General features: G+C 35.5%; 1 protein-coding gene across 1 annotated transcript in view; it reads left to right on the forward strand.

Annotated features, from left to right (window-relative positions):
- Positions 1–22,463: 22,463 nt before the first annotated feature.
- Positions 22,464–27,398, forward strand: part of LOC128211824 (early growth response protein 3-like) — a 42,646-nt gene continuing 37,711 nt past the window's right edge. The window contains exon 1 of the mRNA XM_052916903.1: positions 22,464–22,844. Within this exon, the coding sequence (XP_052772863.1) occupies positions 22,760–22,844 (85 nt within the window). The 5' untranslated portion in view covers positions 22,464–22,759. The remainder of the gene's footprint in view (positions 22,845–27,398) is intronic.

Genomic DNA, 27,398 nt, shown 5'->3' on the forward strand with positions numbered 1-27,398 from the left:
TTCTCTGAACCTGACTGAGACGTTAAATCTGACCAAAACTGTGCACTACCACTGGTCAAAAGTGGGAAAATAGGAAGTACAAGCTGATCGGTAGCCTTAATATTCTCGGATATTTGAACATGTTATAGAATAATATTTGTTCAAGTTATTCAGATTGTGTGTAGTGTACGGAAGATCAATGTCAATGTTACTTTTGGTACACAATTAGAATGAAAATGAGTCTTTGATTGATAACATTGATGAAAAAGCAAGCCTTAAGTATTTTCGATAAATTGATTCACACATACATACATTGTGGTGATGTCATAACAATTTTAATGCTTTTGAAGAGAAAACACATGTTGTAAATATATGATCGCCTTTGTGTATATTGTTTATTAAAATATTTAACTTGTTGCACATTATGATAATGCTCGGCAGATTAAACAAAGTATCAATCTGTTCAAATTGTTTAACACTTTAAATTAACAAACACTCTTAATTGTGCACTCTGACCTTTAAATTTCGTGTGTGACCTTGACCTTTGAGGTATGGACCCGGGTCAAGGACCTTGCACATCGTCCTTATGAGAATAACATTTGTACAAAGTTATATGGTTATAAATCAATGTATAAGTAAGTTACAGCGTAGACACGAGCATGTGTACTCTGACCTTTAAATGTCGTGTGTGACCTTGACTTTGAGGTCACTGCACATCGTCTCTAAGAGGACATCATTTGTACCAAGTAATATGGTAATCCTTCAATACATAAGTAGGTTATAGCCCGGATAAGAAATGTAACGAACAGACAAACAGACGGACGGACGGGCAGACGGACGGACGGGCAGACGGACGGACGGAAGAAGTGCATTCCTACAATCCCCTCCCCACTTCGTGGCGGGGATTAAAAAGTACGTTGCAGGTCGATTAACCGCCCTGTATAAAAGCCTGCTAAGGCCTTTTTTAATAATTTGGTAAACGGATCCGCCGTCTAAAAAATACCAAAAACATTTGACAAAAATGAAAAAAAAGAAATCGCGTTTTTTTTGCGGGCGTGAAAATTGATGTTTGTTCATGTAAAACCTGCTGCCTGTTTCTTTGTAATATAAGGGTGCAGTTTTAAAAATTGTTTTCGAAATGGCGGCCTCATTGAAGCTGAGATCATACATAAAAAAATCTCATTTTCAACATATCATCTGCATTTAAACTATTTTTTGTAAAAACTGACAACTCATTTGTAAGCGATGTTATCGCATCAGAATCGGTGAAGCAAAATAACACACTATTTATGCGTCAACCGATTAAAAAGACTGGGCGGAGATATCACCAGAAAAGACCTGCCAGGAGATCTTCGTTTTTAAAACCGGTTCATCAAGGCTGATGTCTGTATCATTGGTAAGGATTCGCATATATAGTCAAACGCTGGTGAAGCCAAAAACTTATGCCTTCAACACAGTTGGTAAACTGTAATTCAAAGGTCACGGGTTCAAACTTGTAGTCTGCTGGCTACAGTCACTGTCATGATTTGATTCAAGTGAAGTGAAGCCGGGGAATGTACTGTTTTTATGTAGCCAATGTAGACCCTGCATAGACTGACAACACATGTGAATGACTTTTAATATTTATATTGTGTGTTAACCCCACATTAACTTTTAAAGTATTGTGGCAATAAAGTGGCATTTTATTACTAATATACTATGTATTTATAAATCTGTTCTTTAATTTGTAGCCCAAGTTCAAAGCTTCGCTCTCTGATCAAAGTATGGTGTAAGTGTCAAAATCTTGGATAACTTAAATTTTGCTAAAACTGCAGACAAATATCGTAACATCAAAAAAGCATTGCTGAATATATATTCATTTTTATTATTACATTTCCTTATTCCATTTAAAAAGTAATTGAGTCTTGTAGCAATGTAAAGTTTGTATATGATATTTATTACACTCCAGGTATGTCAGTGTGCCTTTTCTGTTGAGATGAAGTAGTGCCAAGCAATGAGGAGCCAATCGCTGGTCAGAAACAGGCATATTTCATTGTAAGGCCGATATGTTGAAATAATGTTGCAAAGAGGAAAACTCTTGCAGTCAGGATGCGCTTTAAAAAAACAACAACAAAAAGTGACATTTAAACTGAAAGATTGTAATAATATTGACTTTATGTGATATTATTTTAAGCCTAAAGATGAAGTGAATAAAATGATTACATTTATTTAATTCTGAAATTGGTAGGAGAGAACATTGGACTGTAAAGCCAAACATATGTGTATGACAAAGTAAGCATTTGAACATATCAATATTTATCTGCAATGCGCAGACATTGTGTTGCAAAGAAATTAAAACATACTTAAGAATTTATTCATGTCTTTGCTGTTTGTTGATATTTTGATCTTTGGGTTTTGCCACCAGTACTATGAAAACCGCATGTATTGTAAAAACAATTGAGTAACTTGTCTGGATTCCCTTTTTCCCCACCACCCGTCCAACAAATATTTAAAAAAAATCCGTTAACCAATTATTTTGGCCTTGTGTTCATTCATACTTGGCTTTATCTCTTGCACGATGTACGTCAATACGGGCCAATGACAATATCTAAAATCCTTCGCGTTTTAGAAAAATGCAAAATGCAAGAATAGAATCACGAAATAAATCCGGGTGACAGATAAGGGGAAGATAAAGAACGGACGTTAATTGTTTATGCATTCATTTCTGATGATCTTTGAGTACAGTGGATTTATCCCACACACCAATCACCATCATCAACATAGGAATTGAATACTCGCTGTCTCCCTCTCTAACATGCCATAACAGGAGTTATATCTGTCATGAAAAAATCTGTTTATAAACTAGATTGAAGTGTTCCTTATATATTTGTTCTCTGTGGTGAAAATATCTGTAAAAAAAAGATAATCTGAAAAGTAAGTCTTATGTGGGTCTTTATAGTTTATATAGATCGTAATTATTTGAAAATTCATTTTAGTCATATAAAACGTACGCGGTAGGATAAATATACACGACTGATCGATATGCCAGCACGAATGGAATCAATCTTAAATGCGCTTGGTAAAATGGTTAAAATGATGGAATCTAACAGCATACAAAGAATGTATCGACAAAATGATTAATCAAATATAGGACTGCAAATGTCGGAAGAAAAGCAATGGATTTGATAACAATCTTATGTTCGCACTGATTATAAACATATTAGGTGTCTTCATTAGATTGTAGACCAATGAAAATTGGTTCGCCGTATAGAGCTCTTGATCTTTGTCTTTATTTCAAAGAACGAATTGAGTGAGCTTTTTTCTTTTTTTATATTTTAGGTAAATTTAGTCATTACGGGCAAATGTCAATATATAATAACAAACTCTACTTTTAGAGAAAAACAAAAGCCAAAAAAAAATAATCACAAAATAAGTCCGGGAGGCAGATCAGACGAAGATAAAGAAGGATATTAATTGTTTAAACTTTCATTTCCAATGGTCTTTGACTACAGTGAAATAATCCCACACACAAACCATTTTCATCATCCTTCGCCAACAGAGGAATTAAATACTCGCTTTCTCAATCTCAAACATAGCACTACATGAGCTATATTTTGTTCATGCATTTCAGTTTTAGTAGCGAATAAACTTGAAGGGAGTGTTTCTTATTAAATTGTTCTCTGTGGTGAAAATGTCCGTAAAAGTGTACGATAATCTGAAAAATTAATTGGACTTATACGGCCTCCCTGAATGACTGCCTATGACAACGTCTTAAATGGCTCTTCATATAGATTGTAATTATTTGGAAATATATTTTAGGCGTATAAGACATAGGCGCTAGGATACAAATACACGACTTGCCGAGAACGGCCAGCATGAATTGAATATGTCTCAATTAATATTGGTCTTGGTAAAATTGCTAAATAATGGTATCTAACAGCATACAAACAATTTCTTGAGAAATGATTAATCCAATATTAGAAATGTCGGAAGAAAAGCAATGAATTTGATAACAGTCTTATGTTCGCACTGATTATATACATATTAGATGTCTGCATTAGTTTGTATACCGATGAAAATTGATTACTATTTCAAATACTCGCCTTTATATAGAATTTTTGATCTTTGTCTTTATTTTGAAGAACGAATTATTGAGTGAGCAGTTTCCCGTTCTTTCCTTTTTGATATTTTAAGTAACTGTAAACATTACGGGCCAATGACAATATTTGTAAAACTCAAAATTTAGAGAAAAAAAACTAGAGCCAAAAATAAAATCACTAAATAATTCCGGGAGACAGACCAGGCGAAGATAAATGACGGGCGTTAATTGTTTATACTTTCATTTCTGATTCTATTTGAGTACGGTGGGATCCCACACACCAACCACTTTCATCATCCTTCGCCAACAGAGGAATTAAATACTCGCTGTCTCCCTCTCTCACAGGAACTATATTTGTTGCGCGTTTTCAGTCATGAACAAAATCTGTTTAAGCAGCGAATAAGCTACAAGGGAGTGTTACTAATTAAATTGTTGTCTGTGGTGAAAATGTCCGTAAATTGTACGATAATCTGAAAAAATAAATGGAGTCATACGGTCTCGCTGAATGACTGCCTTTGACAAAGTCTTACAGGGTTCTTTATAGATTGAAATTATTTGAAAATATATTTTAGGCGTTTAAAACATAGGCGGTAGGATACAAATACACGACTGGTCGATATGCTAGCACGAACGAAATCATTCTCAATTGGTCTTGGTAAAATGGGTAGATTAAGTAATGGAATCTAACAGCATACAAACATAGTAGGTGTTTGTTTTAGTTTGTAGTCCAGTGTGTTCCGATTACTATTTGAAATGATCGCCTTATAAAACTCATGGTCACAGGTTACATTTTGTAAAACGAAAAGGTGAGCAGTTTTGTTTTGTTTTATATTTTAGGTTAATGTAATTGACATGTGTTTGAGGGTTTGATGGTTAATGAGGCGTACCAAGTAGCTTAAAAGTGTCAACGACAGTTAGACAATATTAAAGATACAGATATAAATTAATAACTGCAGCTATAAGTTACAATGTTAGCTTAGTATACAACACAACAGCAGTCACATATTATATCTATAGTTATATTTATAGCAGCTGGTGATAGTATTTCTGTATATCCAACAACTAACTGCTAATTGGCGGTTGTCGTTCAATGATAAACGCCTTGTCAAGCTGAAAAAAACGACAGTTTCATTTGGATATGGGGGAATTTACTGTACCATATCATGTATCTTATATCACTATGCGGTACCAAATTGACAAACGACAAATTTACTTACAACTAGTGTTTTTAAACAAGAAATTTGTCATGTGAAATGACCTTATTTATTTTCTGAGTTTACCAACAAAATTACCTTCCTGGACAAAAACAGTGAGAAACAGCAAAAATACACTGTACTTTATTTACCCTGTAAAATCGTAGTCGTTTCACGTTGATTCAATTTTCAATAAAAACGTTCGTCCTAAAATAAGTTTTCACTTGATGTAGGTACAAAACATTTGGAAAATTGAGGAACATGTACAGAACTATATTTGTGCTTCAAGTTTATTCTATTGACGGATAATAAAGACGTTATCTTTTACATCCAAGATGGTGGTTTTTTGTTTACAATTTGAATAGTACGGTGCAGGTCGATTACCTGCCCTGTATGAAAGCCCGTTCATTCATACTTTACTTTATTTCTTGCACGATGTTCTTCAATCCGGTTCAATAACAATATCTAAAAACAAACTCTAGATTTAGGGAAAACAAAAGCCAAACATGAAATCACTGAATTATTTCAGGAGACAGACAAGGCGAAGATAAAGGACGGACGTTAATCATTTATATATCATTTCTGATGATTTTTTAGTACAGTGGGTGAATCACACACACCAACCACTCTCATAATCCTCCGTCATAAGAGGTATTAAATACTCGCTGTCTTCCTCTCTAACATGGCATTACATGATCTATATTTGTCGTGCTTTTTCAGTCATGAAAAAATGGCCAATGACAATGTATAAAAACTCTACATTTAGAGAAAATCAAAAGCCAAAAAAATAAATCACTAAATAATTCCGGGAGACATAGACAAGGCGAAGAGAAAGGACGGAAGTTAATTGTTTATATAGTCATTTCTGATGATATTTGAGTACAGTGGATTAATCCCACGCACCAAGCTCTGCCATAATCCTCCGTCATAAGAGGTATTAAATACTCACTGTCGCCCTCTCAAACATGGTTTTACAGGAACTGTATTTGTCGCGCGTTTTCAGTCATGAACAAACTCTGTTTTCAGCAGCGAATAAACTAAAAGGGAGTGTTTCTTATTAATTTCTCTGTGGTGAAAATGTTCGTACATTGTACGATAATCTGAAGAATTAAATGGAGTTATAAGGTCTCGTGAATGACTGCCTTTGACAACGTCTTATAGAGGTCTTTATATATGTATTGTTATTATTTGAAAATATATATTGAGCGTATAAAACGTATGCAGGATTATAGAAAAACACGACTGGTCGATATGTAAGCACGAATGGAATTCGCCTCAAATGGTCTTGGTAAAATGGCTACAAATAATCTAAAAAAACAAACGATTAATCCAATTTATAACTGCAAATGTCAGAAAAACGATGAATTTAATAGCAGTCTTATTTCCGCACTGATTTTAAACATATACTAGTAATGTGTCTGCATTAGTTTGTAGATTAATGTGAATTGATTACTAATTCGAATGATCGCCTTATACAATTTTTGATATCTATCTTTATTTTGTAGAACAAATTGAGTGAGCAGTTTTCTTTTGATGATATTTTAAGTAATTGTAATTGAGAAATGTTTGACAGTTTGCTGGTATTGTATGGCGTACCAAGTGGCTCTAAGGTATATCAACAACAGTATATATAGTAAGTCAAAACTATGGCTGCATCTGTAAAAGTAATAACTGTAGCAATAAGTTACAACTGTAGCTATGAGTAAAAAACAGCAACAGTCATAGATAATAGCTAAAGTAATATCTATAGCGACAAGTATACACTAAAAATGTTGTAAAGATGCAGCTGTAGCTATTACTACATTTGTATTTAAAGCTGTACTTATACGTTGAAAATACCACAGCTGTTAATTACAGCTAAAGCAATATATACACAGCTTTAGCAATACTTGATTGGTCACTGTTATCATATTGCAACTGCAATTTGGTACGCCATAGTTTTAAAACCAACTATACCAGACTATAGAGGATAACTTTTGTCTACATGTAGTTGTATTCCGAACGGCTCCAAACAAAGCTATCGACGACAACTTTTGATGTACGCTTGGTAGTAATCCGCAATAATTCTAACTAACTTAAGGGGTGACTTGTAGTATTCTTAAGCGCTCCCAACTAAACTATCGATTATAACTTTTGACTATTAGTTTTCCGGAGAGCTCCCAACTCAAATATCGAGTATAAGTTTTGACTAGTAGTATTCCGGAGCGCTTCCAACTCAACTATCGAGTATAAATTTTGACTACATGTAGTCGTATTCCGAACGACTCCAAACTAAGCTATCGAAGACAACTTTTGACTGGTAGAATTCCGAACGACTCCCAACTAAGCTATCGAAGACAACTTTTGACTGGTAGTATTCCGAACGACTCCCATCTAAGCTATCGAAGACAACTTAGACTGGTAGTATTCCGAACGACTCCCAACTAAGCTAACGAAGACAACTTAGACTGGTAGTATTTCGAACGACTCCCAACTAAGCTATCGAAGACAACTTTTGACTGGTAGTATTCCGAACGACTCCCAACTAAGCTATTGAAGACAACTTTTGACTGGTAGTATTCCGAACGACTCCCAACTAAGCTATCGAAGACAACTTTTGACTGGTAGTATTCCGAACGACTCCCAACTAAGCTATCGAAGACTACTTTTGACTGGTAGTATTCCGAACGACTCCCAACTAAGCTATCGAAGACAACTATTGACTGGTAGTATTCCGAACGACTCCCAACTAAGCTATCGAAGACAAATTTTGACTGGTAGTATTCCGGGTTGCTCCCAGATAAGCGTTTAGTTGTCCGGCTAGCACAGCGGTTAGCGCACTCGCTTCTCACCAAGGCGACCCGGGTTCGATTCCCGGTCTGGGCGCATGTGAGTGTGGTTAGTGGTCACCAAGCCGGACAAGTGTGTTTTCTCCGGGTACTCCGGTTTACCCCACAACATAAGACCACACTCTCGCGCAACATCACGCCAAAGAGAGTGACTTAGTTTAAGCAAACATAGCTTTCTTCACAATCGTTGTAAAATATTTAATGTTTAAACTAACTGAACTTTACGGGATAAATGGTGACTATAGTATTTTTGAGCACTTCGAACTAAACTATCGAGTATAACTTTTGACCAACATTACTCCAGAGAGCTCCCAACTCAACTATCGAGTATTACTTTTGACTACATGTAGTAGTATTTCGAACGGCTTCCAACTAAGCTATCGAAGACAACTATTGTCTGTTAGTATTCTGGACGGCTCCAAACTAATCTTTCGAAAACAACTTTTGACTGGTAGTATTCCGGAATGCTCTTAACTAAACTTTATGGAATAACTGGCGACTTGTAGTTTTCTTGAGGGCTCCCAACTAATCTATCGAGTATAACTTTTGACTAGTAATATTCTAGAGCGTTTGAACCTCAACTATCAAGAAAATATTTAAAAAGCAGTATTCTTGAGCGCTCCCAACTAAACTATCGAGAATAACTTTTAATTAGTAATATTCTTGAGCGCTCCAAACTGAAAGACCGAGTATTATTTTTTGTAGTAATATTTTTGAGCGCTCCCAAATGAACGATTGGGTATAACTTTCAAAAAGTAGCATTCTTGACCGCTCCCAACTGAACGATCGGGTACAACTTTTACCTAGTAATATTCTTTTGCGCTCCCAACTAAACGATCGGGTATAACTTTAAACTAGTAATTTTCTTGAGCGCTCCCAACTGAACGATCGGGTATAACTTTAAACTAGTAATTTTCTTGAGCGCTCCCAACTGAACGATCGGGTATAACTTTAACCTAGTAACTTTCTTGAGCGCTCCCAACTGAACGATCGGGTATAACTTTTAACTAGTAATATTCTTTTGCGCTCCCAACTAAACGATCGGGTATAACTTTAAACTAGTAATTTTCTTGAGCGCTCCCAACTGAACGATCGGGTATAACTTTAAACTAGTAATTTTCTTGAGCGCTCCCAACTGAACGATCGGGTATAACTTTAAACTAGTAATTTTCTTGAGCGCTCCCAACTTAACGATCGGGTATAACTTTAAACTAGTAATTTTCTTGAGCGCTCCCAACTGAACGATCGGGTATAACTTTAAACTAGTAACTTTCTTGAGCGCTCCCAACTAAACGATCGGGTATAACTTTAAACTAGTAACTTTCTTGAGCGCTCCCAACTGAACGATCGGGTATAACTTTTAACAAGTAGTATTCCTGAACTATAGTGGATATTGTAAATAAAAACACGATTTTCATTGATGCACAATTCATTGTTTCCACTAAACATAAACAGAAAAAAACAAGATATGATTTATCTAGAAATTTACAATGTACGTCGTCTTCGTAACCAATTATTTATGAAATGTTAACACAAACGTGGATGCACAAGAGGTATAATTCCAGTATTTGGAGAAGATTAAATTAAGTGAGGCTGAACAAAATTTTCATTTTAATTCAACATTTAACATGACGGTTTATATATTGACGTAAGACCTCATTCGGAACCTGCCTTTAAATTAGTGTAAGAAGTTGAAAATATCAAGATTGTGGCAAGGGAGTCCGTAAACTGCAGTGAAATATGTGTTTTTCCATTTACTGTCCATGTTGATTGTCACGATCACATTTTTTTTATCCATTACATTGACTTTGGTTATTTATATTTATTTATTTATTTATTTATTTATTTATTTATTTATTTTTTATTTATTTATTTATTTATTTATTTATTTATTTATTGATATATTTATTGGTTCTTACCAGTATTTAAATAACCATCCTCAATAACTGAAAACATTTACACATGAAGATATGCAAAAGTGAAATATATGGAAGAAGATTCTGACGTTATGCAGTCAATTAAAGCTCCAAATTAGACGGTCTTATCACCACAGGTAAGCAGACGGGCTCCAAGACAAACGCAATTCATCAAATAACATCGGAATTTAAATGTATCCAAATTATTTCAAGGGTTATCTAACAATTGCTACTAAATGATTGAATTGCGGTATGTGCAACAACTTACTGCTATTGACGTCAATCATTCAATTAGTATACGTCTTGTCAGTCTGAAAAAAACACACGACAGTATCATTTGGTTTTAGGGCGGAAGATGCATTGCACTTTATAATGAACTTTACATGACTGCGCCTTACCAAGAATCACGCACGAACATTTTGACTGAAAACAAGTGGTTTCCTTGAGCAAGAACTTTGGCATTGAACATGAGATGTAAAATGGCACTATCTATTGGTGAGTTTATCAAAATAATACTTTCATGGACAAGTACAGTGAGAAACAGCTGAAATGCAGTGCACTTTATCCTGTGAAGTCGAAGTCATTTCACGTCGATTCAATTATAATTTTAATAGTGAGGTGCAGGTTGAATACGCACCCTGTATAAACCCTGCTAATGTTCATTCGTACTTCACTTTATTTCTTGCACGGTGTACTTTCAAACTGGCCAATGACAATGTATAAAAAACCCCTCTAGATTTAGAGAAAATCAAAAGCCAAAAAATTAAATCACTAAATAATTCCGGGAGACATAGACAAGGCGAAGATAAAGACGGAAGTTAATTGTTTATATAATCATTTCTGATGATATTTGAGTACAGTGGATTAATCCCACGCACAAGCTCTGTCATAATCCTCCGTCATAAGAGGTATTCACTGTCGCCCTCTCAAACATGGTTTTACAGGAACTGTATTTGTCGCGCGTTTTCAGTCATGAACAAACTCTGATTTTAGCAGCGAATAAACTAGAAGGGAGTGTTCCTAATTAAATTGTTCTATGTGGTAAAAATGTCCGTAAATTGTACGTCATCTGATAAACTAAATAGAATCATACGGTATCGCTGAATGACTGCCTTTGACAACGTCTCACATAGGTCTTTATATAGATCGTAATTATTTGAAAATATATTTTAGTCGTATAGAACGTAAGCGATAGGATAGAAATACACGACTAATGAATATGCCAGCACAAATGGAGTCTGTCTCAATTGGTCTAGGTAAAATGGCTAGATGAAATAATGGAATCTAACAGCATACAAAGAATGTCTCCAAAAAATTATTAATCCAATATTAGACTGCAATGTCGGAAGAACAGTATTAAATTTGATAACAGTCCTATGTTCGCACTAATTATAAACATATAAGGTGTCTGCATTAGTTTGTAGACCAAATGATAACTATTTCAAATGTTCGCCTTATAAAACTCTTGAACTTTGTCTTTATATTGAGTGACCAGTTTTTTTTTTGGTTTTTTTTTTTTGGTACATTTTAGGTAAATTTAGTCATTACTGGCCAATGACAATATATTAAAAAAAACTCAACATGAAGAGAAACACTAAAGCCAAAAAACAACACTAAATATTTCCGGGAGACAGTTCGATGAATATAAAGGACGGACGTTAATTATACATTCATTCCTGATGATCTTTGAGTACAGTGGATTAATCCCGCACACCAATCACCGTCATCGTCCTCCGCCAACAGAGGAATTAGATATTCGCTGTCTCCCTCGCTTACATGGCGAATAAACTAGAAGGAAGTGTTCATATAATATATGTCTTGTCAGTCTGAAAAAAAACGACGACAATATCATTTGGATATAGGGCGGAAATTCACTGCACCGTACCAAATATGACACACGACAATTATACTGAGAACAAGTGGTTTGTTTGAATAAGAAGTTTGTCATGGACCATGTGAAGTAAATGGCTATATATATTTGGTGAGTTTACTAAAAAAAAATACTTCCTTGTACAAGTGCAGTGAGAAACAGCAAAATGCAGTGCACTTTACCCTGTACAATCGTAGTCATTTAACGTCGATTCAATTTTGCATGCAAATGTAACTTTTGTCCTAAAAATGAGTAGGTACCAAAATATTTGGAAATTGATTAGTAGGTTAATAATTATATTTCTGCTTCAAGTTTATTTTATAAACGGATCAATTGTTTTACATCCAAGATGGCGGCTTTTAGTTAAAATATTGAATAGTACGGTGCAGGTCAATTCCCCCTCCTGTATAAAACCCTCCTAATGTTCATTTTAGTAATGAATTGCGGGATTGATGACATTACCGGGGAATGAACGCAGTTGGGGTGGTTCAAGTGTGTGAAGTCCAAAGGACTCCGCGCGTACTTTGATCAGCCCAATTGCGTTCATATCCCCGATAAAGACATCAATCCCGCAATTCATTACTTATATTAACACCAAAGGTTCCTTATTTCATTTAAAATTTGTTAAAAATTATTTCATTTTATTTTAGAAAACCTCACAGTTATCCTCTCTAACCCATTGTATTGATAGAACGACCCGACCGTATCCGGAAACAGTTTATCAAATGACGTCACAATTACGCGGGAATAGATAAATCACTTGAAATCACATTTGAATCATAAATTAACACATTCTTAAAAAAAACATTACGGGACCTGCTGACACATTGTAAACAATTACAAGATACACAATATCCATGTATATTGTTATGCAGTGATTCGCGATCCGGAAATATCCGAAGATGTTGCGCTTATCGGATGATAACCGCAATTACCGAAAGGCAGCTAATTTAAGGAATGAAAGTTGAGGTGTAAATATTCATACTTGACTTTATCTCTCGCACGATGTACTTCACTACGGGCCAATGACAATATATAAAAAACCTACAGATTTACAGAAAAACAAACGCCAAAACTAAAATCACTAAATATTTCCGGGAGACAGATAGTGCGAAGATAAAGGTCGGACGTTAGTTGTTTTTACTTTCATTTGTGATGATCTTTGAGTATAGTGGATTTATCCCATCTACCAACCATATTCATCATTTTACCGTCAACAGAGGAATTGAACACTCGCTTTCTTCCTCTCTAACATGGTATTTCTGTATGGAGCTGTATTTGTCGTCCGTTTTCAGTCATAAAAATCTGTTTTTAGCAGCGAATAAACTACAAGGGAGTGTTCCTAATTATTGTTCTCTGCAGTAAAAATGTCCGTAAATTGTAAGATAATCTGGATGGACTAAATGGAGTCACACGGTCCCGCTGAATGACTGTTTTTGAAAAAGTCTTACTGTTTTCTTTATATGGATCGTAATTATTTGAAAATATGTTTTAGGCGTATAAAACGTAGGCGGTAGAAAAATATACACTACTAGTCGATATGCCAGCACAAATGGAATCTGTCTCATGGTCTTTGTGAAATGGCTTGATGGAATGATGGAATGTAAAGAAAGAAATACAAAGAATTTCGAAAAGAAAATGATGGATCCAATATTAGAAATGTCTGAAGAAAATCAGTGAATTTGATAACAGATTTATTTTCGCTCTGATTTTAAAACATATTAGGTGTTTGCATTATTTTGTAGACCAATGTGAATTGATTACTTTTTCAAATGTTCGCCTAATAGAACCCTTGGTCGCTGGTTATATATTGTAAAACGAAATGACTGAACAGATTTCGTTTGCCTTATATTTTAATTAAATGTCATTGGCAACTGCTTGTGGGTCTGATGGAATTGTATGGCTTACTAAGTTTTCAACGACAGTAAGACAAACACATTCCTTCATTTGTAAATCAAGTACTGTAGCTTTAAGTAATCGTTACAGCTATGAATAACAAACAACAGTCATAGATGATAGCAATCGTTATATGTATAGCTACATTTATACACTACAAAAGTAGGTTGTAAAGATGCAACTGTAGCTCTTACTACATCTATATTTTTATAGCTGTACTTATACGTTGAAAATAAAACAGCTGTTAATTACAGTTTAAGCTTAAAAAACACACCGTATATTTGATAGGTCACTGTTGTCATATGGTTTTGCGTTAACTGTCCATGTTGATTGCCACGGTCACATTTGTTTATCCATAACATTTATTGACGTCGCGTGGAAACACGACGACAGATTGGAAAAGCTTTCAATGTTGTACCATCAAGGGCTACGTGATCAAAATGGACCAGCCAACACTGTTATTCTAAAATAAAACAATAAAATCTCTTTGATAAAAAACAACCCTTATGAACAAACAATTGTATAAACCAATTAAAGAAAAAAGAAACACTAAGATACAAAAAGTATGCCTTAAACCGTATTACAAAATGTTGGACACATCTAATGGGTATTCAATAACTTGTCCCCAACCTCATAGGCTACCGCTTTTTATAGCTTGGTTTACGAACCTTAGGACCGCATTCATCAAACCTCTAAAAAAGTTTTGGAAAACTAGAATATTCTTTTTATATATAACAGTATAAATGATGATATGTAGAAACTGTTCGTTACCCAACTATGCAAAAAGCATGACCGTATAAGTATCTTATTACCTCCTTTCCTTCAAATTAATGTAATTTAGCTTTCAATGGAAATATTTTATGAACATAACTGTAAGTATGATTATTTTGTTCAAAAATATAAAAACGGAAGCACGGATATGCAAATTGACGTAGTGACATTGTGCGCGTGAAACTTCCACTATATTTGCTGTTTTATGGTATATTTATTGCAATAAATGTTGTTGTTTTTTATTAGCTCGACTATTCGAAGAATAGGTGGGCTATACTACTCGCCCCAGCGTCGGCGTCGGCGTCCGGTTAAAGTTTTAGGGCAAGTTGGGATTTTCACTTATAAGTCCAATACCATTCATTCAATTGAGTTAATACTTCACACAGTTGTTCAGGGCCATTACATGATGAGGTTAGATAACTCCATATTATTCTTTACACAGATTATGGCCCCTGATTGACTATGAAACTTAGGTTAAAGTTTTAGGGCAGGTTGGGATATTTTTAAATAACTTCTATACCCTTTGTTCAATTCACTTAATACTTCACACAGTTGTTCAGGATCATCACACAATAAGGTTACATAACTCCATATTATACTTAAGGCCCCTGATTGACTTAGGTTAAAGATTTAGGGCAGGTTAAAGTTTAATGGCAAGTTGGGATTTTCACTTAAAACTCCAATACCATTCATTCAATTGAGTTAATACTTCACACAGTTGTTCAGGGCCATCACATTATGAGGTTCATAACTCCATATTATCTTTTATACAAATTATGGCCCCTGATTGACTATGGAACTTAGGTTAAAGTTTTAGGGCAGGTTGGGATATTTATTAATAACTTCTATGCCCTTCATTCAATTGACTTAATACTTCACACAGTTGTTCAGGACCATCACACAATAAGGTTACATAACTCCATATTATCCTTAATACAAGTTATGGCCCCTGATTGACTTAGGTTAAAGTTTTAGGCAAGTTAAAGTTAAGGGCAAGTGGGATTTTAATAAAAACAAACTTCTATACCTTTCATTCAATGCACTTAATACAATTCAAAAATATTTACGACCATCTTACAACAAGAAACATAACTCCATTTTAACCCTAAATACAAATTATGCACCTTGAATTTTTTTTATTTCTTTTGACAGGCACATTTTTACATTGAATCTTAACCAGTTTTTTACCAAGGGAAAACAAGGAGGGCTATACTATATGACCCTTGATTTTTTATTATTATTATTATTATTTTTTCTTTTTTTATTTCTTTTGAAAGGCATATTTGTATATTCTTTACCACATTTTCATAAAGGGAAATCAAGTTATTTAAATGACTTGCATCATTTTTCGGGTGGTGGGAGGGCAACATCAAAGTCACCTTATGTATTGAATAATTTAAGTCAGGTTTGACATAAACAGACCAAACTTGGTAATATTACATGTTATTGTATTCACTTCTAAGTCAAACCGGCAAAGTCGAGCGCGCTGTATTACGACAGCTCTTGTTAAACTGGAGGTTAAAAATGTCAAAAAGGTTAAAGAAGTAATTTACCTAGATTTCGATAAGTTTACATTACTTAAAGATACTGGGACTGGGACATTAAACAAATAGGGTATTTGTGGTTAAATTTAAACAAACAAATGTATATATTTACACCTCAACTTCCATTCCTTAAATGAACTGCTTTTGGCAATTTATCAATCGATGAACGCAACATCTTCGGATATGTTCGGATCACAATTCAGCGCATAACAATATACATGAAAACTATTGATCTTGTCGTAAAATATAAGAATTTAGAAAGTGTAAAAATATTATATTTTAAGCGTATTGTTGCTAAAAGTGTTTCAATTTCATGTTTAAAAGTGATTTCGAGTGGTTGATCTTTTCCCGCGTTATTGTTACGTCATTAGGAAAAATGTTTCCGGTTCCAGTCGGGTCGTTCTATCAACAGAATGGGTAAGAAAGGATTACTGTAAGGTGATCCTAAATGAAATGAAGTATTTTTTAAACAATTCTTGAATGAAATAATGAACCATTGGTGTAATTATAAGGTATAAATTGCGGGGTTGATGTCATTATCGGGGTATAAACGCAATTGTGCTGTTCAAAGTACACATGAAGTCCTTCGGACTCCACACATTTTAAACAGCCCAACTGCGTTCATACCCGATAATGACACCAACCCCGCAATCCATTCCTTAAATGACCATTACTTCTGTGCTAAAGCAGTTAAAACATCTTGAAGGTCTTATATGATTTTGGAAATCTTATCTTTTTATAATTATTTGAAAGTATTTAAAATTTACCTAAAATGAATCTGTAAATCTTTTGTACTTTTAATATTCCTCTCAATTCAGTACAGTGTCTTTAATCAGACGATCGTATTCTTGCTAATTGCATACAATCATAGCAGCCACTGGACTGGTATTCATTAAACATCAAGTAATTTTCTAACTTAAGTATTTTTCTTAGGTTAAGTATCTGGTCATATGACATAATACCCATAATTCTACGTTAAAAATCCTAAAGTTCAAAGATGACTTAAGATGTTTTATGAATACAAGATCAGTTGTTATTATATATACCCCAAACAAGCTGGAAGAGTATATAATATCCCTTATTCATCGAAAGCTTAGGCCCAGGGTTCTTGTACTTTGTAGGCATGACCAGCAGATAAAGACTTTCAGGTCAAAGGTCAATGTCGTGGTGACCTGGTTCCCGATCAATATATGAAGAACACTTAGGCTCAATGATCTTAAACTTTCCATGTAGGTAGTAGGTCATGACCATGATATGAAATCTACTGATAATGAAGTCAGGAGGCCAAAAGTCAAGGTCTTCAGTTGAAAATCGGTTGACCTTCAATATCTGAAAAACGCTTTGGCTCAGGAACCTTAGACTTGGTGGGTTGTATGATTGGTTATGACCAGCAGATGAACCATATTAATTGTGAGATCAGTGGGTCAAAAGATAAATTGCTGGTGACCTACAGCTTTAAATTGGTTTCCGATCAATATCTATAGAAAGCTATTCCCCAAGAACCTCAAACATCGTAGGCAGATTGATGATGACCAGGAGATGAACCCTATTGTTTTTGAGGTCAGTATGTCAAAGGTCAATGTCAGTGTGGCTGTAAGCTGAAAATACGCAGTTTCCTATCAATAATCGAAATACGCTTATGCTTATCGACTCTAACTTGGTAAAGGTCCCTCAAACATTACCAGCATCCTAACTATTTTGACGTCAGTTGGTCAAAAGTCAAATTCGTGGTGACCTTGAGCTGAACATTCGATTTCGTTCAGTAACTGAAGAATGCTTGTATGCAGGTTCCTTAAACTTGGTATGTTGGTGAACTGCATATGCTTCATGCATTAAGTCATGTTTCATAAACATTTGCGGCGTCTTTGATGCTTTGCAACAAAATTAGTCTTGTTGAAATATTTATTGGTTCTTACCAGTATTAACATATTCATCCACAATACCGGAAAACATTTGCTACTGCAGCTCTGCAAAGCTGAGATACACAAGAAGGTTCAGACGTTATGCACTCAATTAAATGGCCAAACAGACGGTCTTACCGGCAGAGCTAACCAGGCGGGCTTATGGACAAACACCAATTCATCAATTCAACCTTGATTTTTGCACGATGTTCTTCAATGCGGTCCAATAACAATATCTAACAACAAACTCTAGGTTTGGAGGAAAACAAAAGCCAAAACTGAAATCACTAAACAATATCGGGAGAGAGATAAGACTAAAGGAGGGACGTTAATTGTTTATACATTCATTTTTGATGATCTTTCAGTACAATGGATTAATCCCACACACAAACCACCTGCATCATCCTTCGCCAACAGAGGAGTTAAATACTCGCTGTGTTTCCTCTCTCTTACATGGTATTACAAGAATTATATTTGTCGCGCGTTTTCAGTCATGAACAAAATCTGTTTTAGAGGCAAATAAACCACCAGGGAGTGTTCCTAATTAAATTATTCTCTGTTGTAAAAATCTAAAAATGTCCGTTAATTGTACGATAATCTGAAAAACTAAATGAAGTCTTACGGTCTCAATGAATGACTGCCTTTGACAACGTCTTAATACACGGGTCTTAATATAGATCGTTATTATTTGAAAATATATTTTAGGCGTATAAAACGTAGGCGGTAGGAGTAAAATACACGACTGGTCGATATGCCAGCACGAATTGAATCCGTCTCGATTGGTCTTGGTAAAATGGCTAGATTAAGTAATGGAATCTAACAGCATCCAAACAATGTCTTGAAAAAAATGATGAATCCAATATTAGAAATGTCTGAAGATAATCAGTGAATTTGATAACAGATCTATTTTCGCTCTGATTTTAAAACATAATAGAGGTCTGCATTAGTTTGTAAACCAATGTGATCCGATTACTTTGTGAAATGTTCGCCTTATAGAACGCTGGTTATATTTTGTAGTAACAAGATTTGGTTTGCCTGATATTTTAAATAATTGTAACTGACAAGTGTTTTTTAAAGTTGTACTTATATGCTGAAAAAAACACACCAGCAGCTGTTAACTACATCTTAAGCTATCCATACACAGATGTAGCAATAGTTGATAGGTAATTTTAAAATCTACGTGGACTATCAACGATAACTTTTGACTACATGTAGTAGTATTACTAATGGCTTCCAACTAAGCTATCAACGACGATTTGTTTCTGGTAGTAATCTGGAGGGATCCAAACTAAGTTTTTGACGACAACTTTTGACTGGTAGTATTCCGACACGCTCCCAGCTAATATTTAGGGGATAAATGGTCACAATTAGTATTCCGGAGAGCTCCCTTATCAACTATCGAGGGTAATTTTTGACTAGAAGTATTCTAGAGCGCTCCCAACTATATTTTCGAGAAAACCTTTTATAAGAAGTTTTTCATCTAAACTATCGAGTATAAGTTTTAACTAGGAGTATTCTATAGCGCTCCCAACTGAACGATCGGGTATAACTTTTAACTAGGAGTATTCTTAATCGCTAGCAGTATGGTGTAGCGCTCCCAAATAAACGATCGGGTATAACGTTTAACTAGCAGTATGCTATAGCGCTCACAACTGAACGATCGGGTATACTTTTTAACTAGGAGTATGCTAAAGCGCTCCCAACTAAATGATCGAGTATAAGTATTAAATGATTGGTGAATGCTAAAAGATTTACTCTGATCTTCTATCATTTCACATGGTAGAGATACCGTGTTTTCAGCACCTTTTCATTCAAATCAAACTTGGTATCCCTCATAAAAAAACATTGTTTTTGGCATGTATTCATCCTTTTTGGTATTTTAAAACAATTGTATTAATTATAGTAATTATATCTGGGAGTAAGAGTGCATCTTTAAATTATCTGAGGAGGAACACAAATATCATTTTAATTCAACATTTTACATGACGGTATATATTGTAATGTTTAGACCTCGTTCATACCGTGCCCTCACTTTGGTGTAGGATGTGAAAATATTATGCTTGTGTCAAGGGTTTCCGTGAAGTGCAGTGAAATTGCGTTTTTCCTTTATTTTCCATGTTGATTGTCACGATCACATAAGTGTTATCCATTACATTGACCTTGGTTATTGATTTTTTGACACGATTTATTTTTTGTAATGATGTGTTCTTGAATATTAGAAATAATACTACATCTGTAATTACTGTTAATTTAATTTACAGTTATAGCCATGTTCGTGTCAGGTTTTGTAAAGGACGCGTATGTGTCGAATGCCAGCGCACTGAATATGACTCACTTTCAAAGCGACATTTATGTGCCATGTACATAAGTGTTTGTAAGTCCGTGCGTGTGTGTGCGGAGGCGGAGGCGACGGCAGAGGATGCTTGCATCCGTGTCCTATGAACTGAATTCATGTCACAGTTGTGAGACGCGAGTTTGGCAAGCAGCTTGCATAAATACTGTTCTTAAATTGTAAATGTTTATTTGTAGGCCTCAATAGTCTCATACTTCAATATTGGTCGTTTAATGTTCAGGTTGGCGCCATCTGACAACCCAAAATCCATCAACACGAGATGGTATACTCAATATTGGTCTTAATTAGATATGAGATTGATGTAGCGTATCGGATTGAGTGGTATTAATACCCTACCAATACAGTGATTGAAGTCAATAGTGTATGACTATGTACCTTGTTGGTAAACGTCGAATAAAATTATGTTCTGTTCTGTTCTGCTTTGTTCTTTATGGCCATATGAGTGAAGGTACATATTGAATTCCACCCCTGCTGATTAAGTTTGGTATTAAGAAGTTCTTGCATATAGTATAGTGTAGGCTAGTAAAGAGGCATTCGATAGACATTGTGCGCTTAACACCAAAAACTTACCTTTTTACCTTTTGTCTTCTAAACGATTACATATTACGTGCATACGTGCATATATTGAAGCGAGAATAAGTTGGATATTAGAGAGGTTGTCAAACATTACGTGTATAGGTACGTTTGTACGTGAGGACTACTTTGTGTGAACTACGTCATCCAAGTGTGTGTACATTGTACAACTAGATGTACGATAACACAAGGAAAGTGATTTATGCAGGTATCAACGAGCCCACAAATACGAGTCAGGGTGGATCCAGAATTAGACGTTGGGGGGGATTTAGGGGCTTCACCTTTTGATCTGCGCCCCTCCCTCAGATCCGAAGTTTATATGATAAAATGTTTAGCAGGGGAGGTTTAGGGTTCCGCCACAAAATACAAAAACAATTTCGAGTCCGAAATGGTCTATTTTGGGCGTATTTTATTTCCTTTTTTATCTCCTATATTGAAATTTAAAGTTAACTTGGACGATCATAGTGGGTAGGTGGGGGCGGGGTGCCGGGGCGCCATGGCATTCATTTTAGTGAATGCAAGTATTGGTGAGCCAATGTTTCACATCACGCTTCCGGGTCTTAGCCATATTAGTGCTAATTCTGTAAGGTTCGATAGCTCAGTCGATATCGCTGTTGACTGAAAACCACAGTATGTAGGTTTGAATCTCATCAGAACCAAACACTTTTGTCCAAAAACACACACATACGCGCGTTAAAATCAGACTTAGAAATCGTGCAATCGTGAAAGTTGAATGTGTATAGCAGGCAATACGTTCTACAAAATATAGCAGCAACTAAATCGCATTCTACAAAAAAGACAGCGGGAATCCAGTAGAGTATTTCAATAATACTCGTTTCTCAGTGATCCAAAAATATATTCATACACTTATCATCACTAAAGCATACTGTAACAAACTAAGCTTATTCGAACCATTTTCAATCAATAAAGTTATGTTGCGTGCCGTTAGCTTTTCTTGAATTTCTGTACTGTATATTGTGCTATTTTTAATTAATACCTTTATAGAGTGATATTTTGTGATAATCCGTGTTAAGCCTATATGATTAAATCAGTCTGATTAAACAACACATAACAAATCTCATGATAATATTACATCCTCGTTTCGATCTGTTTTTAAACATACTAAAGGCGTTAAGCGGTGAATCATCCTTCATTGCTCATTCATCGTAAACAACAAGCTACTATGACATCATTCATGTCATCCTCTATTTATTCGCTACAATGGCAAAAACTTCACGGATAAACAAAATATTCCGAATTCCGAACGCTGCGCTGTGCGCGAGATTCATCAATGAATCCGTCTGCCTCTGACGTCAATAAATACTATCGTACACACAACTTTATTCATGAAATCGGTTTTGTGAAATTCAACGATGTGTGCGTAAATATCATTGGATATGACATGTTACAACGGATTTGATTGGTTCGTTAAAGTTCTGTGGGAAAATTCTGTTTCGAGGCATGAATGAAGCAAGCTGTTAAGTATTTGGAGGAAATATTTAATGGTGATTAGTTTGATGCTTATGTGTACTATGAATTAACACTGTATATATGTTTATTCTTATGGAATACCTTTCTCTCAAACTATATTAATGTGAGCGTTTGTTAATTATAAATCAATGCCAGTTCTTGTATTTTATAAAACAATGAAGTGCTTATAATTTCGATGTATTACTTTTAATCAAGGCGTAATTTAAGTTTTAACCAAATTAAAGTTGAAACGGATTTAATTTACCATTTAGACAACACTGGCTTTATAAATGTGCGGGTTTGAGTAACTGTCAGAGGGCGTGGTCCACTACAGACAGTCGGACACACGGACATCCACAAGGGGACAGGGGACTCCTCGGTGTCTGAATGAGTGATGATATAAAGTACTCGTTCACGTGCACTATCAAGGGTGAACAGGCACCGCCTCGTGACTCCACAAGAAACATTACGGGTAGGTCTGAATTTAAAATCATTTTATACGTAGCTACACAAACCGATTAAACGTTGTTTGCAAAATTTTACTTTAAACTTGCAATAGCGGCTCCAGATGGGGGCGAACCTGGCACCCCCGCCCCCCTTAAATCGTCAAAGGTTACTTTTTATTTCAGTATAGGAAAAACAGATAATGAATGCAAAAATTGCATCATTCGGACTAGAAATTGTTAATTGTAAAACTTTTAGCCATATAAATTTCGGTTCTGGGGGAGGGGCGGATGTCCAAAGGATACGCCCTTGAGTTATGCCCTCTAACTTCAAATCCTTGATCCGCCAGTGACTTGTACGTGTAGGCTCGTTGATACTTGCATAAACCACTTTCCTCGTGCTATCCTACATTAAGTTGTACAATGTATACATACCTGGTTGAAGTAGTTCACACAAAGTAGTCCACATGCACACGTACCTGCACAAGTAGTGTATGGCAACTGTTCTAATATCCAACATACTTTCGTAAAGCAGTATCTCGTGCGTTCTTCTTGTCGAAATGAAGGTGTCACCTTACTTTTTTTTAAGAACGTGTTAATTTACTTATTCCGTGTCACTTTACTTCCTTCGTCTGGCCAAATGGACGTGTCAGTTGTTCTTTTCCGTCTGTGTTATTGGCTAAATGGACGTGTCACTTTACTTTCTTCCGTCTGGCTAAATGGACGTGTCAGTTGACATTTTACCTCTGTGTTATATAAATTGCTAAATGGACATGTCAGTTGATCTTTACCGTCTGTGTAAATGGCTAAATGGACTTGTCAGTAGACCTTTACCGTCTGTGTTATTGGCAAAATGGACCTGTTGGTTGACCTTCTCCGTCTGTGTAAATGGATAAATGGACGTGTCAGTTGACCTTTTCCCTCTGTGTTATATAAATGGCTAAATGGACGTGTTAGTTGACCTTTACCGTCTGTGTTATTGGCTAAATGGACCTGTTGGTTGATCTTTTCTGTCTGTGTAATTGGCTAAATGAACGTGTTAGTTGACCTTTACCGTCTGTGTTATTGGCTAAATTGACCTGTTGGTTGATCTTTTCTGTCTGTGTAATTGGCTAAATGAACGTGTTAGTTGACCTTTACCGTCTGTGGAATTGGCTAAACGGACGTTTCAGTTGACCTTCTCTGTCTGTGTAATTGGCTGAATGGACTGTCAGTAGACCTTTACCGTCTGTGTAATTGGCTAAATGGACGTGTTAATTCACCTTCTCTGTCTGTGTGATTAGCTAAATGGACTGTCAGTAGACATTTACCGTTTGCGTAATTGGCTAAATGGACGTGTTAGTTCACCTTCTCTGTCTGTGTAATTGGCTAAATGGACTTGTTAGTTGACCTTCTCCGTCTGTGTAATTGGCTAAATGGATTTGAGTGAGTTGATCATTTCCGTCTGTGTAAATTGGCTAAATTGACGTGTTAGTTGACTTTCTCCGTCTGTGGAATTGGCTAAATGGACGTGTTAGTTGACCTTGTCCGTCTGTGTAAATTGGCTAAATAGACGTGTTAGTTGGCCTTCTCTGTCTGTGTTATTGCCTAAATGGACTGTCAGTAGACCTTTACCGTCTGTGTAATTGGCTAAATGGACGTGTCAGTTGACCTTTTCCGTCTGTGGAATTGGCTAAATGAATGTAAATTTACGTTCAATTGCAATACAATTTTGTCAATTTCTTTGTCAAGTTTGTTCACGTTGTACGCAGTTTCAACACTCTGCTATTGGTCAGGGTACCTTCGAGAGAAGACTAGAGTTTACGTCTTCCCCACGTGACTAAATATTGACATTTGGGAAAGAGAAAGTTTAGAGGTATTTACTTTGTGATAATACTCACATAGCTGCACGTTTGTGTTGTTTATACTGCTACTGAGGTCAGTTGCGTTCAGTGTGATCATTCTATATTAATCACGGTCGCTGATCAAAACGCCTTTTCTACGATTTCCGATTTCTAGGCCATTCCGGACGTAGGCAACTGCTATCCCGTATTGGAATTTAAAACTGATATGACAACAAAATCACCTCATAAGTAGAAGAATGTCTAAGCTCGGTTAAAATAGTTCATTACATCTGAGGCCCCAATTTCCCGAAACGTATTTATTTCGTTATAACAGGTATAGGCTACTGTCACTATTTTTGTTCTTGGTTTATTTAGGTCATATGTACACTTATAGGCCTTTTTGGACTTAGAAGGAAGTTATCTGGTAAACTAATTTTTATTGATTCAGAATCCAGAGTAAGTCAGTAATTCGACCTAATGAAATAAGCTACAATAGCTTGTTTTGTCAGATATTTCGAGAAATTGAATCCAGGGGCAATATTTACGAACAGTCTTAAGCATGAGTTCAGACTTAACACTCAATATGGAAAAAACTTGATTTCATTGTTACCTTACTTCTAGCAAAGCATTGATAGTAAAACTTGCTAAAATTTATCATTATTTGAATGTGTAACCATGTTTCTTCATAAAAATGCTTTTCTGAGTCTGAGTATGCACTATCACTTGAGACTGTTCGTAACCAAGGCCCGATGACAACATCAACATCAGAGTACCTATAGATTGGTCAGTCGAGCTATTTTTGTCGATTTTCTCGAGCATTTTTGATCCCCAACGTGATATCTTGGCCTGATAATTTAAAAACACGGTTCTAGAAAGTTGTGATGCATGGAACAAATTATTAATCAACTGTGTTTCTGCAAACAACGTACAATGTACTTCTAATGTCTTTGATATCGTATCATTATTTTACAGAAAATATGAAATATTTGAAAGAGGGTTTTTGCAAAACTACACGAACTTAAGTTGATTTTTGTATTAATATACGTTAACAGTGTTATAGCTACTTTTTCATTATCGTTGTAAAGTAAATCCGTTATAAGTTAACCCTAAAAAGGGAGCGGGCGATCATATCGTTTCGTCTTTTCTCGACTGAAAACACACACGAAAAGACACCAATGTTACGCTTAGTCATGAACCAAATGTCATCCTCTCGTTTTGTAGCATACTTTATTTTCAGTTCGTCGTAGATTGGTTATTTTTTCATAACTTAGATGACGTATTATCTTCTGATCTTGACGTTTTGTTAGGGTTTAACTGCCGCGAAATTCTATGCTCTTATGTTCGCTTTCGTCAGGGTTGAAATGAAACTTCAGATTTCTATAAAACTGTTCATTGAGATTAAAACATCAAAGCAAGTTGGACGTATCGGTGTCCTGACAATACGCCAATATATTGTTTTTCGTATTTTTGACATCGAAAAGAGTTCAAAAAGTTCCAATCTATCTGGGCAATTAAACAGAATTGAGAAGCTTTACAAATTGTTCAAGTTAAGCAAAAACGAGAGTTTTCCTGTTATTAGGGCAAAAAGACAAAAGTTAAAGCGACTGGAAACCAGGGATATAAGACAGCTGACAAAAGATCTGTCGCAGTTTATCGTAGTTAGAGAGATTGTATGCGTCAGAGTCGAAATGAAAATTCTCGGGCTTCAATAAAACTGTTTATTGATAATTAAAATCCACACTAGGTTGAATGTCTCGGTGTCCTGACAATACGCAAATATATTGTTTTTCGTATTTTTTACATAAAAAACAAGTTTAAAAAAGGTCCAAACTTTCCGGGCAATTAAACATATGAAATTAATGAGCTTTACAAATTGCCATAGCTATGTAAAAAGTTGAGTTTTCCAGTTGTCAGGACAGAGGTTAAAGCAGCTAGAAACCTGTCATATAAGAATGCTGACAAAAGATCAGATCGCAATTTATCATAGTTACGGTCGAACATTGATGATTTATGCCGAAAACTCATTTTTTTTCTGAAAGCTTTTAGCCATAAAACTTTAATTTTCGAACGTAAATTTCAAAATATTCGATCTGATATTATGTCACCAGTTTTATATAGTAATGGTTTCCAGGTATATACCAAAAAAATGTTCATTCCAAGACAAAAAAATTGGAAAATTGCCAATTTGTGAGAGTGCAGCTTTAACGCATTCGCTTCTCCTCATAGCGCCCCGGGTTTGATATCTGAGCAGAGTCTGTGGCGTTCATGTGGTGGTCACCAACGAGTTATTAAAATCTCTTGTTGGCAAGATATATGACGCAATAAGAGCATATAATCTTAGATTGTGTTTGAAACCGGAGTAACGGAGGTCGCTTAGTTATCACATACCAAATATCTCTAAGCTTCCATTTTCGTTCACGATATAACAAAAAGACGTGTAAAAAAATGGTATATATCACGCCTCCACCAGATGTCCGTTTATTCCATTAGGCAAGACATGTCACGTCATCGACATTTGACAATACCATTAATCTTACAACACCCAATCTTCATCCATATCTACGTGCATGTTTAAGGCGTAACACGGATAAGTACTTTTGCTGCCTTTCTGGGTTCTGGAGAGAGTGGGCTTTAAGTTCATATCCAATTTCAAACCTTCCCACATGTCTGCCATGCACTAGATTACTTCTAGTAGCTCCAATCCTCTGCGTAGTTATTTCACTTTAATACCAAATAAAGCAACATGCGCGTGTAAACAAT

Source organism: Mya arenaria, chromosome 12, assembly GCF_026914265.1.
Source record: "Mya arenaria isolate MELC-2E11 chromosome 12, ASM2691426v1".
NCBI classification, from domain to species: Eukaryota; Metazoa; Mollusca; class Bivalvia; order Myida; family Myidae; genus Mya; species Mya arenaria.